This window comes from Desmodus rotundus, chromosome X (genome assembly GCF_022682495.2).
Source record: "Desmodus rotundus isolate HL8 chromosome X, HLdesRot8A.1, whole genome shotgun sequence".
In the NCBI taxonomy this organism is placed as follows: Eukaryota; Metazoa; Chordata; class Mammalia; order Chiroptera; family Phyllostomidae; genus Desmodus; species Desmodus rotundus.
In genome coordinates this window covers 3750881-3764465 of record NC_071400.1, presented here as the reverse complement: position 1 = coordinate 3764465, position 13585 = coordinate 3750881, and the positions used below count along the sequence as shown (strand labels likewise).

At 40.6% G+C, this 13585-nt stretch overlaps 1 protein-coding gene across 7 annotated transcripts in view; it reads left to right on the top strand.

Annotated features, from left to right (window-relative positions):
* The window catches only part of ARHGEF9 (Cdc42 guanine nucleotide exchange factor 9), a 205477-nt gene extending 195727 nt beyond the window's left edge, over positions 1 to 9750 (top strand). For 6 of the 7 annotated variants that reach the window (XM_053917170.2, XM_053917172.1, XM_053917176.1 and 3 more), the window contains one exon: positions 9530 to 9750. In XM_053917170.2, the coding sequence (XP_053773145.1) occupies positions 9530 to 9711 (182 nt within the window). In that variant the 3' untranslated portion in view covers positions 9712 to 9750. Of the gene's footprint in view, positions 1 to 5643; positions 6056 to 9529 lie in introns of those variants that run through there. The other variant, XM_053917171.2, reaches the window with a different exon arrangement.
* Positions 9751 to 13585: the final 3835 nt, after the last annotated feature.

Sequence of the window (13585 nt, the reverse complement as noted above, 5' to 3'; positions counted from 1 at the left end):
TATTAAAAGAAATGCTGAAAGGAGTTTTTCAAGCTGAAATGAAAGAACACTAACTGATAATGTGAAAACGTGTGAATATAAACATACATGTAAAAGTTAAGTATATAGTCTAATTCAGAATTAGTTAATATGGTGGTGTACTTAAATCTATTATAAATGATAAAGGACAAAAGGATTAAAAATAACTATAGGTAAATTATTTGGTAATAGATAACAATAAGATGCAAGCTATGACATCAAAAACAAAATATGGGGTAAAGTAAAAGGGTAGAATTTTCGTATGTGGTCAAAGTTAAATTATCAGCGCAAAACAGATATGATAGCCTCATTATAACCACTAAGTAAGTACCTACAGTAGACACACAAAAGAAACAGAGGTGAATTAAAGCATAACACTATGGAAAATCATCCATTCTTATGGGAAGGTAGCAAGAGAGGAAGAGAGGGGAAAAAGAAACTATAAGACAGCCAGAAAATAATTAAGATGGAAATAATAATTCTTTACCTGTCACTAACTATTTTAAACATTAAGTGGATAAAATTCTCCTATCAACACACATAGAGCAGATAAATGGCTAAAAAAATAAAACAAGACACAACTGTATACTGCCTACAAAAGGATCAGTTCCACTTTGGGAACACACATAGACTTCAATGAAGAGATAGAAAAAGATATTCCATGCAAGTGTAAACCAAAAGAGGGCAAGGGGAGCTATACTTGTATCAGAGAAATAGTCAAAAACTGTCGCCAGAGACAAAGGTCAGTATGTATAGTGATAACAGGGTCATTCATCAGGAGAATAGAACAATCGCAAATATACACATGCCCAACATTGGAGCACCTAAATATATTAAGTAAATACTAACAGATCTGAAGGAAGAAGCAGACAATGATATAATAATAGTAGGGGAATTTAATACCCCAACACCAAGACACATCATAATTAAGAGGGCAAAGGTTAAAGACAAAGAGAATCGTAAAAGCAGCAATAGAAATACAGTTAGTTGCTTACAAGGCAGTTCCTATAAGGCTGTCAGCTGATTTCTCAACAGCAACACTTTAAGCCAGTAGGGATTGGCATGAAATATTCAAAGTGATGAAAAGCAAGGACATATAGCAAAGACTACGCTATCCAGCAAGGCTATCATTTAAAAGTAAAGGTGAAATGAAGAGCTTCCCAGACAAAAAAAATGCTAAAGGAATTACCACCAAACCAGTATTATAAGAAATGTTAAAGGGCCTGCTTTAAGAAGTAGAAGAAGAAAAAGTATCTATCAATAATAGTCTTAAGTGTAAAAATATTAAATGTTCCAATCAAAAGCCATAGGGTAACTGAATGGATGAGAAAACATGACCCATATATGTGCTGTCTATACGAGACCCACCTAAAAACAAAAGATACACACAGACTGAAAGTGAAGGGATGGAAAAAATATTCCATGATGATGGAAAGATAAAGCAGCTGGGGTAGCAATAATTATATGTGACAAAATAGACTTCAAAACCAAGGCCATAACAATACACAAAAAAGATCACTACATGATGGGGAAGGGATCAATCGAACAAGAGGATGTAACACTTGTAAACATATAGCACACAATACAGGAGCACCTAAATATATGAAGAAAATCTTTGTGGACTTTAAGGGTGAGATCAACAGACATATAGTCATAATAGGCAATTTTGACATCCCAATGATATCAGTGGATAGATCATTCAGACAAAAGAATCAACAAGGCAACAGCGACCTTAAATGACCCACTAGATTGCATGGATTTAAAAAAAAATTATTGATGTTCAAATACAGTTGTCTCCATTTTCCCACCACCACTTTCCTCTGCCCTACCCACCCCCACCTCCCACCCTCAATCATACCCCCTTTGGCTTTGTCCATGGGTCCTTTATACATAATTGATATTTACAGAACACTTCATCCCAAAGCCGCAGAATACACATTCTTCTCAAGTGCACATGGAATATTCTCAAACATAGGACACAAAATAAATCTCAATAAATTTAAGAAGACTGCGATCATATCAACTATTTTTTCTGACCACAATGGTACGAAACAAAAAATCAGTTATAATAAAAAACTGTAAAACACTCAAATGCATAGACGCTTAATAACATGTTATTAAACAATGAATGGGTGAACAGTGAGATCAATGAATAAATCAGAAGTACCTGAGAACAAATGAAAATGAACATACAACAACCCCAAATCTATGGGACACAGCAAAAGCAGTCCTGAGAGGGAAATTCATAGCATTACAAGCATAGATCAAGAAGAAAAAAAAATTCAAAACAAAATCTAACCCAGCACATAAAAGAACTAGAAAAAGAATGAGAAACAAAGTCCAAAGCAGAAAGAAGGGAATAATTACAGATTAGAGAGGAATTAAATGTCAATGAATTGAAGAACTTGTTCTTTGAAAACATGAAAATAAACCATTAACCAGACTCATCAAGAAACAAAAAGAAAATATCCAAATAAATAAAATCAGAAATGAAAGAGAACTAATAACTGATACCACAGAAATAAAAATGATTGTAAGAGAACACTATGAATAACTATATTTCATAGTTGGACAATCTGCGTAAAATGGATATATTACTAGAAACATACAGTCCTCCAAAACTGAATCGGGAAGAATCTGAAAATCTGAATGGACCAATTATATTAATGAAATTGAAGCAGTAATAAAAAAAAAAAAAACTACCAGCAAACAAAAGTCCTGAGCCAGATGGCTTCACAGATGAATTTTACCAAACATTCCAAAGAACTAACACCTATTCTCAAACTATTCCACAAAATTCAAGAGGAGGGGAGGCTTCCAAGCTCATTTTATGAGGTCAGCATTATCCTAATTCCAAAACCACATAAAGACAGTACAAGGGAAGTAAGGCCAATATCTCTGATGATCATTGATGCTTAAATATTCAACAAAGTATTTGCATATCAGATCCAGCAATACATTAAAATGATCACACACCATGATCAAGTGGGATTTACTCCAGGAATAGAAGGTTGGTACAATATCCACAAATCAATAATTGTGATACACCACATAAACAAAATGAAAGATAAAAATCACATGATCACATCAATAGATGTAGGAAAAGCATTTGATAAAACCCAGTACCCATTATGATAAAAAACCTCAGGAAAGTGGAAACAGAGGGATCATACCACAATATAATAAGCACCATAAATGACAAGTACTCAGTAGGCAAAAATCTAAAAGCATTTCCCTTTAGATCAGGAACAAGACAGGGATGTCCACTTTCACCTCTCTTACTCAACATATACTGGAAGTCCTAGCCACAGCAATCAGACAAGAAGGAGAAATAAAAGGCATCCACATTGGAAAGGAGAATGTAAAACTGTCATTATTCTCAAGTGATATGATGTTGTACAGAGTAAACCCCAAAGAGTCCACCAGAAAATTACTAGATCTAACATATGATTTGGCCGAACAGCAGGATACAAAATTAATATTCAGAAATTAGTGGCATATTATTATACAACAATAATGAACTACTAGAAAGAGAAATTAAGACAACAATACCACTTACTATTGCAACCAAAAAAAAAAAAGAAGAAAGATAATGTACCTAGTAATAAATTTAATGAAGGAGGTAAAGTCCTGTACTTGGAAAATTATGGTACTAATGAAAGAAATGGAGAAAGATACAAATAAGTTGAAGCATATACTGTGTTAATGGATAGGGAAAATTACCATCCTTAAAATGTCCATACTATCCAAAGCAATCTACATATTTGACACAATTCCAATTAAAATACCAATGGCATATCTCAAAGATCTAGAACAAATATTCCAAAAATTGATAAGGAACCACTAAAGACCTCAAAGAGCCTCAGCAACCTTAAGAAAGAAGAACAAAGTAAGAGGTATCACACTACCTGGTATCAAACTATACTACAAGTCCATATTAATCAAAACAGCATAGTCCTAGCATAAAAACAAATACATAGATTAATATATAGAACAGAGAGCCCAGAAATAAATTCACACCTTTATGATCAATTAGTATTGACAAAGGAGACAAGAACATACAATGGTATAAAGACAGTCTCTTCAATTAATGGTGTTGGGAAAATTGAACCAATATTGTACATGCAAAAAGGTAAAACTATAGACCACCGACTTACACTGAACACAAGAATAAAATCAAAATGGATAAAAGACTTCAATGTAAGTTGCAAAACCATAAAACCTAGAAGAAAACATAGGCAGTAAAATCTCAGACATCTCTTATTGCAGTATTTTTGATGATGTCTCCTAGGGCTAGGGGAGAAAATGAACAAATGGGACTACATCAAACTAAAAAGATTTTGTACAGCAAAAGAAATCATCAACAAAGTAAAGGGGGGAACCTATTGAATGGGAGAACATAATCTGCCAATGATACATCTGATGAGGGATTAATTTACACAACATTTGAAGAAGTTATATTACTCCACACCAAGAAGAGAAACAACCCAATTTAAAAATGGGCAAAGGATTTGAATAGATACTTCTCCAAGGAGGGCATAGAGATGGCCCACAGACATACGAAAAGGTGCTCAACATCACTAATCATCAGATAAATGCAAATTAAAACCACAATGCGATGTTACCTCACACCTGCCAGAATGGCTACCATCAATTAATCTACAAACAAGTGTTGGGGAGGATGCGGAGAAAAGGGAACCCTAGGGCACAGTTGGTGGGAATGCAGACTGGTGCAGCCACTGCGGAAAACAGTGTGGAGTTTTCTCAAATCATAAAAATGGAACTACCTTTTAACCCAATGATCCCATTTCTGGGAATATATCCAAAGATGCCCAAAACACTAATTGGAATGAATATATGCATCCCTATGTTCACAGCAGTGTTATTTATAATAGCCAAGATCTGGAAGCAGCCCAAGTGCCCATCAGTAATGAATGGATCAAAAAGCTGTGGTACATGTACACAACGGAATATTACTCAGCCCTAATAAAGAAGGAAATTTTACCTTTTGTTACAGCATAGATGGACCTGGAGAGCATTATGCTAAGTGAAATAAGCCAGTCCGAGAAAGATAAATACCATATGATCTCACTTGTATGTGGAATCTAATGAATAAAATACACTGACAAACAAAATAGGAAAAGAAGCATGGTTACATGGGACAGACTGCCACCTTTCAGAAGGGGAGGAGTTTGAGGGACTGGATGAAAGAGGGTGAAGGGATTTTATACATATTTTTTTGAGGTCTGTCCAGAAAGTATCCAGCCATGTAATATAAAAAAGAGAGGCATTTACTGAAGAAGATACAAGGGACACATATATAGGACAATGACGTCTCAGTCGCCTTCAAAGTTATGACCTTCTTGAGGAAATCTGGTTCATTGATAGCAGTTTGAATAAAGTCATTAGCAACTGCAGCACGATATTCCTTCTGGTCTGGTAGCAGAAGCCGTGGTACGAATACTGCCATAACACATTTCAGGCCAAGATTTTGCGTCAAAATCTTGGACACAGTAGTTTTTGGAATCCCCAGGTCAGCTTCTAGTTCTAGCACTGTCAGTCACCGATCTTTGTTGATTGCAGCCTGTACATGTTCAACATTCTCAGGTGTTCTGCTTGTTGCAGGCCTTCCAGAACATGGATCACCTTCAGCAGATTCTCGATCATCTTTGAAGCGTTTGTGCCACACTTTATTTGCACTGCACTCATTGCATCATCCCTCAAAGCCTTCTGAATCATCTGAATAGTTTCTGCGGAGGAATATTCAAGCTTAATGCAAAATTTGATGCAGATTCGTTGCTCTACTCGCTCAGTCATTTTGAATGCAACAGTCACACAGTACATGTGCTCACTCAATGGCGTCTACTGCCCCCACTGACTAGTACAGTGAAGTCATCATTGTTCACACATGCGCGTTCCAGTCCACTCTCCTTGGCTGCCAGGTTACATCGATGTTGTGTGAACCGTTCTCACTTTAACAATGACTGGACTTTTTCTGGACAGACACACACACAGAGACAATAGTCTTGTGATTGTCAGAGGGAAAGGGGAAGGGGGTAGGTGTAGGTGGGAAAGGGGGAAAAATGGGGACAGAAAGAGACTTGGCTTTGGTTGATGGGCGCATGATGCCGTGTGCAGATGATGTTTCATTGAGTTATATATTTGAAAACTGTATGGTTTTGTGACCAAATGTCACCCCAATAATTCAATAAAATATGTTTAAAAAAGAGAACAAAAACACACGACAGAGACCGGAAGAAAATAATTGCAAAACACATATCTGGTGAAAGTCTTGTATCCAAAATATAGAATGAATTCTTAAAATTATTAACGATAAGAAAAACCCGTTGACCTAAAAATAAAAGGTCAATACTAGAATTTGGGTGCTTGACATCATGCTTTTGTGATAAGTCATAGAACTATACAATACAAAGTGTCAGTCCTAATGTAAACTGTTGACCTCCGTTAAAAATAATGTTGGGCCTATTGCAAAACAGGGAAAATACTGATTGACAGTGGTCTTGGCAACAAGTGTTTGAATATGATGTTCAAAGCACAAGGAACAGAATAAAAAAGAAACAAACAGGACTACATTAAAATATAAAGCTTCTGCACAGCAAAAGAAACAACACAGTGAAAAGGCAACCTCTGGAGTAGGAGAAAATATTTGCAGACCATATATCGATAAGGGATTACTATTCAAAATATATAAGCAGTTCATAAACTCAATAGCAAGAAGAAAAAACAAACCCCAGTATTTCAATGAACACGTGGACACAGGACCTGAATAGACTGTTTTCGAAAGAAGACATACAGATGGTCAGCAAGTACATAAAAAGCTGCTCAACATCACCAGTCAGCAGAGAAACGCAAATCGAAACCGCAGTTAGATACTGTCTCATGTCTGTTTGAATGGCTGTCAGCAAAAAGACAAGGGACAGCAAGTGCTGGCAAGGATGTGGACAAAGGGAACCCTTGCTCACTGTTAGTGGGGTTGTAAGTTGGTAAGCCATAGTGAAAACAGTTTGGAGGGTCTTCAAAAAATTAGAATCAGACCTGCCCTCTTACCCAGAAATCCCATTTCTCAGTACATATGTGAAGGAAATGAAATCAGAAACTTGAAGAGATAGCTGCACCCCCATAATTCATTGCAGCATCATCCACAATAGCCAAGGCATGGAAATAATATGTGTCCTCCAGCGGATGGCTGGATAAAATAAATATGGTACATGGGTGCGTGTATATACACACACATGCACACGTATACATGATGGAATATTATTCAACCATAAAAGGAAAGAAATCCTGCCATCTATGGAAACATTTGGACTTGGAGAGCATTATTCTATGTGAAATAAGTCAGACAGTAAAGCATAAATGCTACATGATGTCACTCATATTTGGAATCTGTAAAAGACAAACATATAGAAACAGGAATTAGACTGGTGGTTGCCAGGGGCTGTAATGGACACTGTGATGACTACAGTTAACAATATTTACTGTATACCCGAGAGTCGCTAAAAGAGTAGTTTTTAAATGATTGTGTGAGGAGATGGATGTGCTAGCTAACCTTACTGTGGTAATCATTTCACAATACATGGGTATCAAATATCACACAATGTTATATATCAGTTATATCTCAACAAAACTAGAAAGCAAAAATAAGAACAAAAACAAAACAAAAAATACCATCTTTTGTTGGGTTGGCCAAAAAGTTCATTTGTTTTTTTTTCCCATACAATGGCTCTAGTACTACTTAGTTGTCTTTAACTTCATTCAAAACAATTTTGTTAGACTGTATTGTGACAGCTGTCATACCAGCATGCATTAAAAAAAAATCAAAATTGGTAAATTTTTGTGTAGCCATTTTAATATTGAAGATAGAAGAAAATAAGCAACATTTTCAGCATATTACATGTTTTATTATTTCACAAAAGTAAAAACACAAGTAAAACCAAAAAAAGATTACTGCAGTGTATGGAGAAGGTGCTGTGACTGATTGAATGTGTCAAAAGCGGTTTGTCAAGTTTCGTGCTGGAGATTTCTCACTAGATGATGCTCCATGGTCGGGTGGACCAATTGAAGTTGACCGAGATCAAATCGAGACATTAATTGAGAACAATCAATGTTCTACCACGTGGGAGATAGCTGCCATACTCAAAATATCCAAGTCAATAAAGTTACTGGCCAAAATGATAAATGTGTCTTTTATTTTATGGAAAAAAAACATGGTCTTTTTGGCCAACCCAATAGGAAAGAACCAGCTCCTTCCTACTGAAGTGCTAATAGGTGATGGTGGCCTAATACGATACTGCTTCCAGTGTCATGGGATACAGATATCACACAAAGGCAAAGACAGAAGCTGTAATGGTGAAATTTCAGGCACTGGCCCCACATGAGGAAGGTATATGGGAGCAGCAGAGAGGTCTTCTTTGCATTCTTAATCATATGCTGTGTATCTCAGCCTATTCTGTTCTGATTATAATTAAGATTAAACATTATTAGGCCCCCTGGTTCCCAGAATTCTTCATTCATTGGATTTTGCCTTGATGGTTGCAAACCCTCCTAATGAAAGTTGAGAAATGATTGAATCATTCCCTTTGAAAAGTCATAAATATATTCTAAGTCTTTCTTGTGTCCCATGCACCATATTTTCTGGTGGTGAGTTCACGTTCTCCCGCAACTACCAATATCACTTCCCTACTAAATAGTTTCATTACTCGACCTGGCGTAGGAGACTAGATCACTTGCACCTTAGCTTTTAGAAAAAGCATTTCCCTCCCTCAAAGACCTACCCTGAAGTCACTAGTTCTTTTTTAAGATTATATTTGTTTTTAGACACAGGGGAAGGGAGGGAGGGAAACATCTATGTGAGAGACAAACATTGATGCCTCTCGTACGCACCCTAACTAGAGACCCAACCCACGACCCAGGCATGTGCCCTCACCGGGATTCAAACCAGTAACCTTTCACCCTGTGTGATGACGTCCAACCAACTGAGCCACACCAGTGAGGGCTGAAGTCAGTAGTTTTTAACGAGGCTCTTTTGACTCTTCCAGGGGGAGTGGAAGAGGGAAAAACATTGTTTAACATTAAATGGATACTGTTGGGTTATTTGCAGCACTAGGCCCTGCATAGTGGATTATGGTCTCTTGTACAGAGCTCTGAACTGAGAAATCAAAGAATGTGAGTTCTAGCCTTCGCTTTGCGACCTGGGGGTATGGCATTTTCCGCCAGGTCTCAGTGTACTCATATGTGAACTGACTGATGGCTACACCCTGAGTTTCTCAGTGACACCGTGTAGGTGGGAAAGCTTGTGTTGTCGCGGTGATCACCTCACCATTCCAAAATCTGTTAGGGAATGTAAGTCTGCCCTTGGTGAGTTTCAGTTCCAGTCCACTCTCTAAAATAGACTGCTTCACATCGTCTGCCCACAGTGGTCACTGGGAGTTTGAGAAGCCCCTTTGTACTTAACTTATACCCTTTCCCTTTTATCTTTCATCTACTCTAGGTGTCAACTCTGCCCGCTCAGTTCCTCCTTCCTACCCACCACCGCAGGACCCATTAAACCAGGGCCAGTACCTCGTCCCCGATGGCATCGCTCAGTCGCAGGTCTTTGAGTTCACCGAACCCAAGCGCAGCCAGTCACCATTCTGGCAAAACTTCAGCAGGTTAACCCCCTTCAAAAAATAATACCTACAGGGAGGCAGATAATTTTAAAATAAATAAAATTATATTTATAGATGGACCTTTTTTCGGAGAAGCACTGTTGAAATTTATATATATATATACATATATATATATGGACATATACACACACACAACGACCCTTGAGTGTACACACACACACACATGCACACGCACACACACACGCATACAAGGACCAAAAACGTTTTCTGTTGTTTTTGGGAAGTGAAATCTATAGTTGGTAGGAAGAGGTACCAATGAATTCCAAACATGTGATCCCTTCTTGAAAGTTTTTTGTTGTTCTTACTCTGTCCCCTTCCCCTTTACTTTCAGAAATGGACGCTTCTATTTGTTCCTTCTCTTGTTGAGATAATCTTTTTGCTCTCCTGTGAGTGCTTCCCCGACCTGTCATGATTACATAGATGTGTTTGTATGGTTTCCTCCTTTCTGACGATATTCATGCTGATGACTTTGGAATTTACTTTAACGTGGTGGGGTTTGGGAGTTTGGCGTTTTGGGGTTTTTTTTTCCCTTTTACTTTTTACTAGGTAAAGGGAGGGTCTCCTTTCTCCTCTCTTACCAGCTGACCATCTATCTGCGAATGTTTCTGCAGCCCTGCAGTTGCCCCAAACGGCCTTTCCCCTGCATCTTCTGTTCTCAGTCGTGCGAGTCTGGACGTGCTCTGTCCTGCCTGTACACGCCGCTCAGTATTTCTATTGCTTTCACTGTGTTGTAGGTGTTGCAGAGGGATGGAAACCAAACAGAAGTAAGGGAGTGTCAGACTATAATGATGCTGGAGAGGACATCTGTTCAGGGAACATTCTGCATCTGGGCTGTTTCTTCTCCTAGCACTGGGGTTTCCCATGATGCAGCGCTGCTGAATCATGGCAGTTTTGTATCTGGCACGTACTTTGGCAAATTCTGCTCTTCTTCCAGATGCTTTGGTTATGGTTTTCCTTCTAAGCCTGTCCCTCTCCTAACCTAAAAGATCTGAACCGGAAGCAAACAGGCGGAGCTTCTCTGCCTCCCGAGGGAGGAATTCAACCGCCTCCCGGACCAAGTAGGTTTAAGACAGGGCTCCCCTCTGCAGTCAGTGCGAAAGCCTGGCCGTCCCTGTTTCTATTTGCAGATTGTTTAGGCAGCATCGATAGGTGTCTACGAAGGGATAAGGACAGAGTCTACCCTACCCGACCAAGGTCATCAGCTGCCTTTAAGTTATTTACCTGGACAAGATCCAAGGCCGACGGTCACCTCTTACAGGGAAGCACAGGGATGGGTATGGAAAGAGACAGCCTTGGCCCGAGATGCGTACGTGCAGTTCCTACCATTCAAGTGATTTGCGACTTCCCCCATTGTTAGCAGATTGCATGGACAATCTTCCATGGCCCTTGCCCTCTTCCTGTCTTTCTTCTTTCTCCTGCTCTACTGGCACAGGAGGGTTGCTGGTATTGACATAGTTAAAGCACTTCTGGCACTTGAAGAAGGCCCTGTTTCCAACATTCTCCCATTTCAAGACATTTGAAGCAAGTAAGTAAGGACCCCAGGGAGACTTTTCCCTATAGAGAAAGGATCTGAAACAGGATCCTATACGTAGGCTTTTTTTTTTTGGCAGAATTTACACTTGAGTAAAACTAACTTCTCCCACAAAGCAGTGCTACCCCCTGTGGCTGCAGGAGTACTTGGTACTCCTCTCCCACATGGCCCGTTGGGTGGATAGACCTTGAATAACAAGAATGGAGGACAGAGGAGTGAGGATTGGTCTTGCTCTGGAGAACCACTCTAGTGAGGAACCTGGACATTGTGAGTCTGTCCGGGACCCCGTGGTAGAGGACTTCATCATGAAAGGACCTCAGCTTACTGAGCACCGGCCACGGCTACATGGGGCCCTCAGTGTAGCTGGCTTGATAGCCGCTCAGTGTTTCCTGACCCAGGCCTGGGGACTTTTTTCTCTGTGGGCATCAAATTACAAGCTGTTTCAGCTTCCATTCCACCACACCCAGAGCAGACTTTTGGAGTGAGCCAAGGATAAGCTTGAGCTGGGCAGAGAGGGTCAGGGCTCGGGACTGGCCACCACTGTTCATGACCTAGCTACTTAAGCTTCCTTGGCAAGGAACTGGGTACGCAGTGCCTAAGACAGAAAGACCTCCCTGGCAAGCAGAATATGTGTCAGTGGCTGGGCAGGCCTCCCTTGAACTTATATTCTTCCTACTTGCCATTCCTCCTCACCAGCCTTGGCTTTCATGTATTTCACCAGGGTCTTAGAGCCCGCCAAGAGGAGATGCTCAGACAAGTCCCTGGACCTCCAGCATCTCTTGGCCACCCTCCCTCGTCCCCGTGCTCCCTTGGGCCTGTACCCAGAGCTACAGGATCAGGGATATCAGTACCCACCTCTCACCCGTCCATCTCTCATGCGCTCAACCCACTGGCCTCTCCAGATGCCAATAACTTGTGAAAACAACACGACATCAGTTCGTCCTTGGTTGTAGTGTTCCCTCAGCCTACGGCAGCAAATCAAACCAGCCGCCAGCAGCCCCATGGGGAGCCCCCTTATCTGGGCTCACGCTCCCAGCCTATCCTGTGTCCCGACAGCAGTGCTACCCCCAAGAACTGTGTAAATCTTTGTTTCTGCATGGCCCCGAGCTCCCTTTCCCTCAGCTCAATGAGGCCTGGATTTGCTCTTCAAACGGCTTTGCTGATGTGTTCTGTGGGCCCTGCTGTGGGATGGTCCTAACACAGAATTCCAACTCCTCTTTCCCTCTTCCTCTCTCCCCTTCTCTTTCTGTGTATATCTGTAATGGATTTATAAGGACAGCAGCAAGAGAGTTCTAACAATTCTAGTGTAAAGCCACATAGTGATCTTTTAGTGCTCTGGGGCTGGGGTGGGCTGGGGTGGATGGACGGGCGACAGCGATGTTGATTACCCCTGCTGCTCTGCATTTGCCAGTTTATTTTGTTTCTTCTACCTGACTGTTTGACCCTGTCAAACAAGTGTCAAAGTTGTGTGTTTAAAACTGTTTAACAACAAAAATATGATGTTGTAATGACACAAAGCCTTATGAAAATATTTATGGAGTTCAATAAAAGAAGTAAAAAGACATCTCCGGGCATAGGTCTCGTGCTATTTGTGTGTGTGTGTGTGTGTGTGTGTGTGTTTTATCAAATGCAAAGTAAAGGGAATTTACCTGGGGGGGGGCAGCTTACCCCACCCTAGCCTTGGCCTGCCAGCGCTGCCACACCACTGCCAGGCACTCCATAGGCTGTGGCCTTCCACGTTCTTTCTAGAACAGTTGGTCACTAGAATCAGATTTGATCCTGCAACTAGGGGCACTTCAAGTGTCTTGATGGATGGGACTGTCCTTCAGGTCACCTGGCTCTTAGACCACACTTGCAGGCCCGTTCCTTATCTTGTTCCTTAGCCTTGCGGCTGCAAATTCAGTACCTGTCCTGGGCACCCGTGGGAGCATAGAAGTTGTTTTATAGACCCAGCCAGAGACCACACGAATGAGGAATCCCCTAATCCCAGTTCTTTCCTAATGCTCCCGGTCCTGTCTCCTTCCTTATTCTGCAGTGACCATACTCTCTTTCGTCATGGTGTCGCTTACACATAGGTGCTCCTTCCTGCCCACAGACTCCCAAGTGGTATCTTACGCTGCCCATCAGACGGACAATAGTGGGTCTGTCTGATCTGGCACTGCCTCACCTGCCTTTCTTGAGAGCTAAACACTGAGCCTAATAGAGCACTGCAGGGGCCAGGTAATTGTTTCCACCTACAGAACTGGGAGGATGAGCAGAGACTGGGAGGAAGAGCAGTGATGAGCAGAGGCACACCGCTGTGCCTCTGGGGTACGGTGTAAGCCCTGTCTCTTTAGGCCTAGGGGAT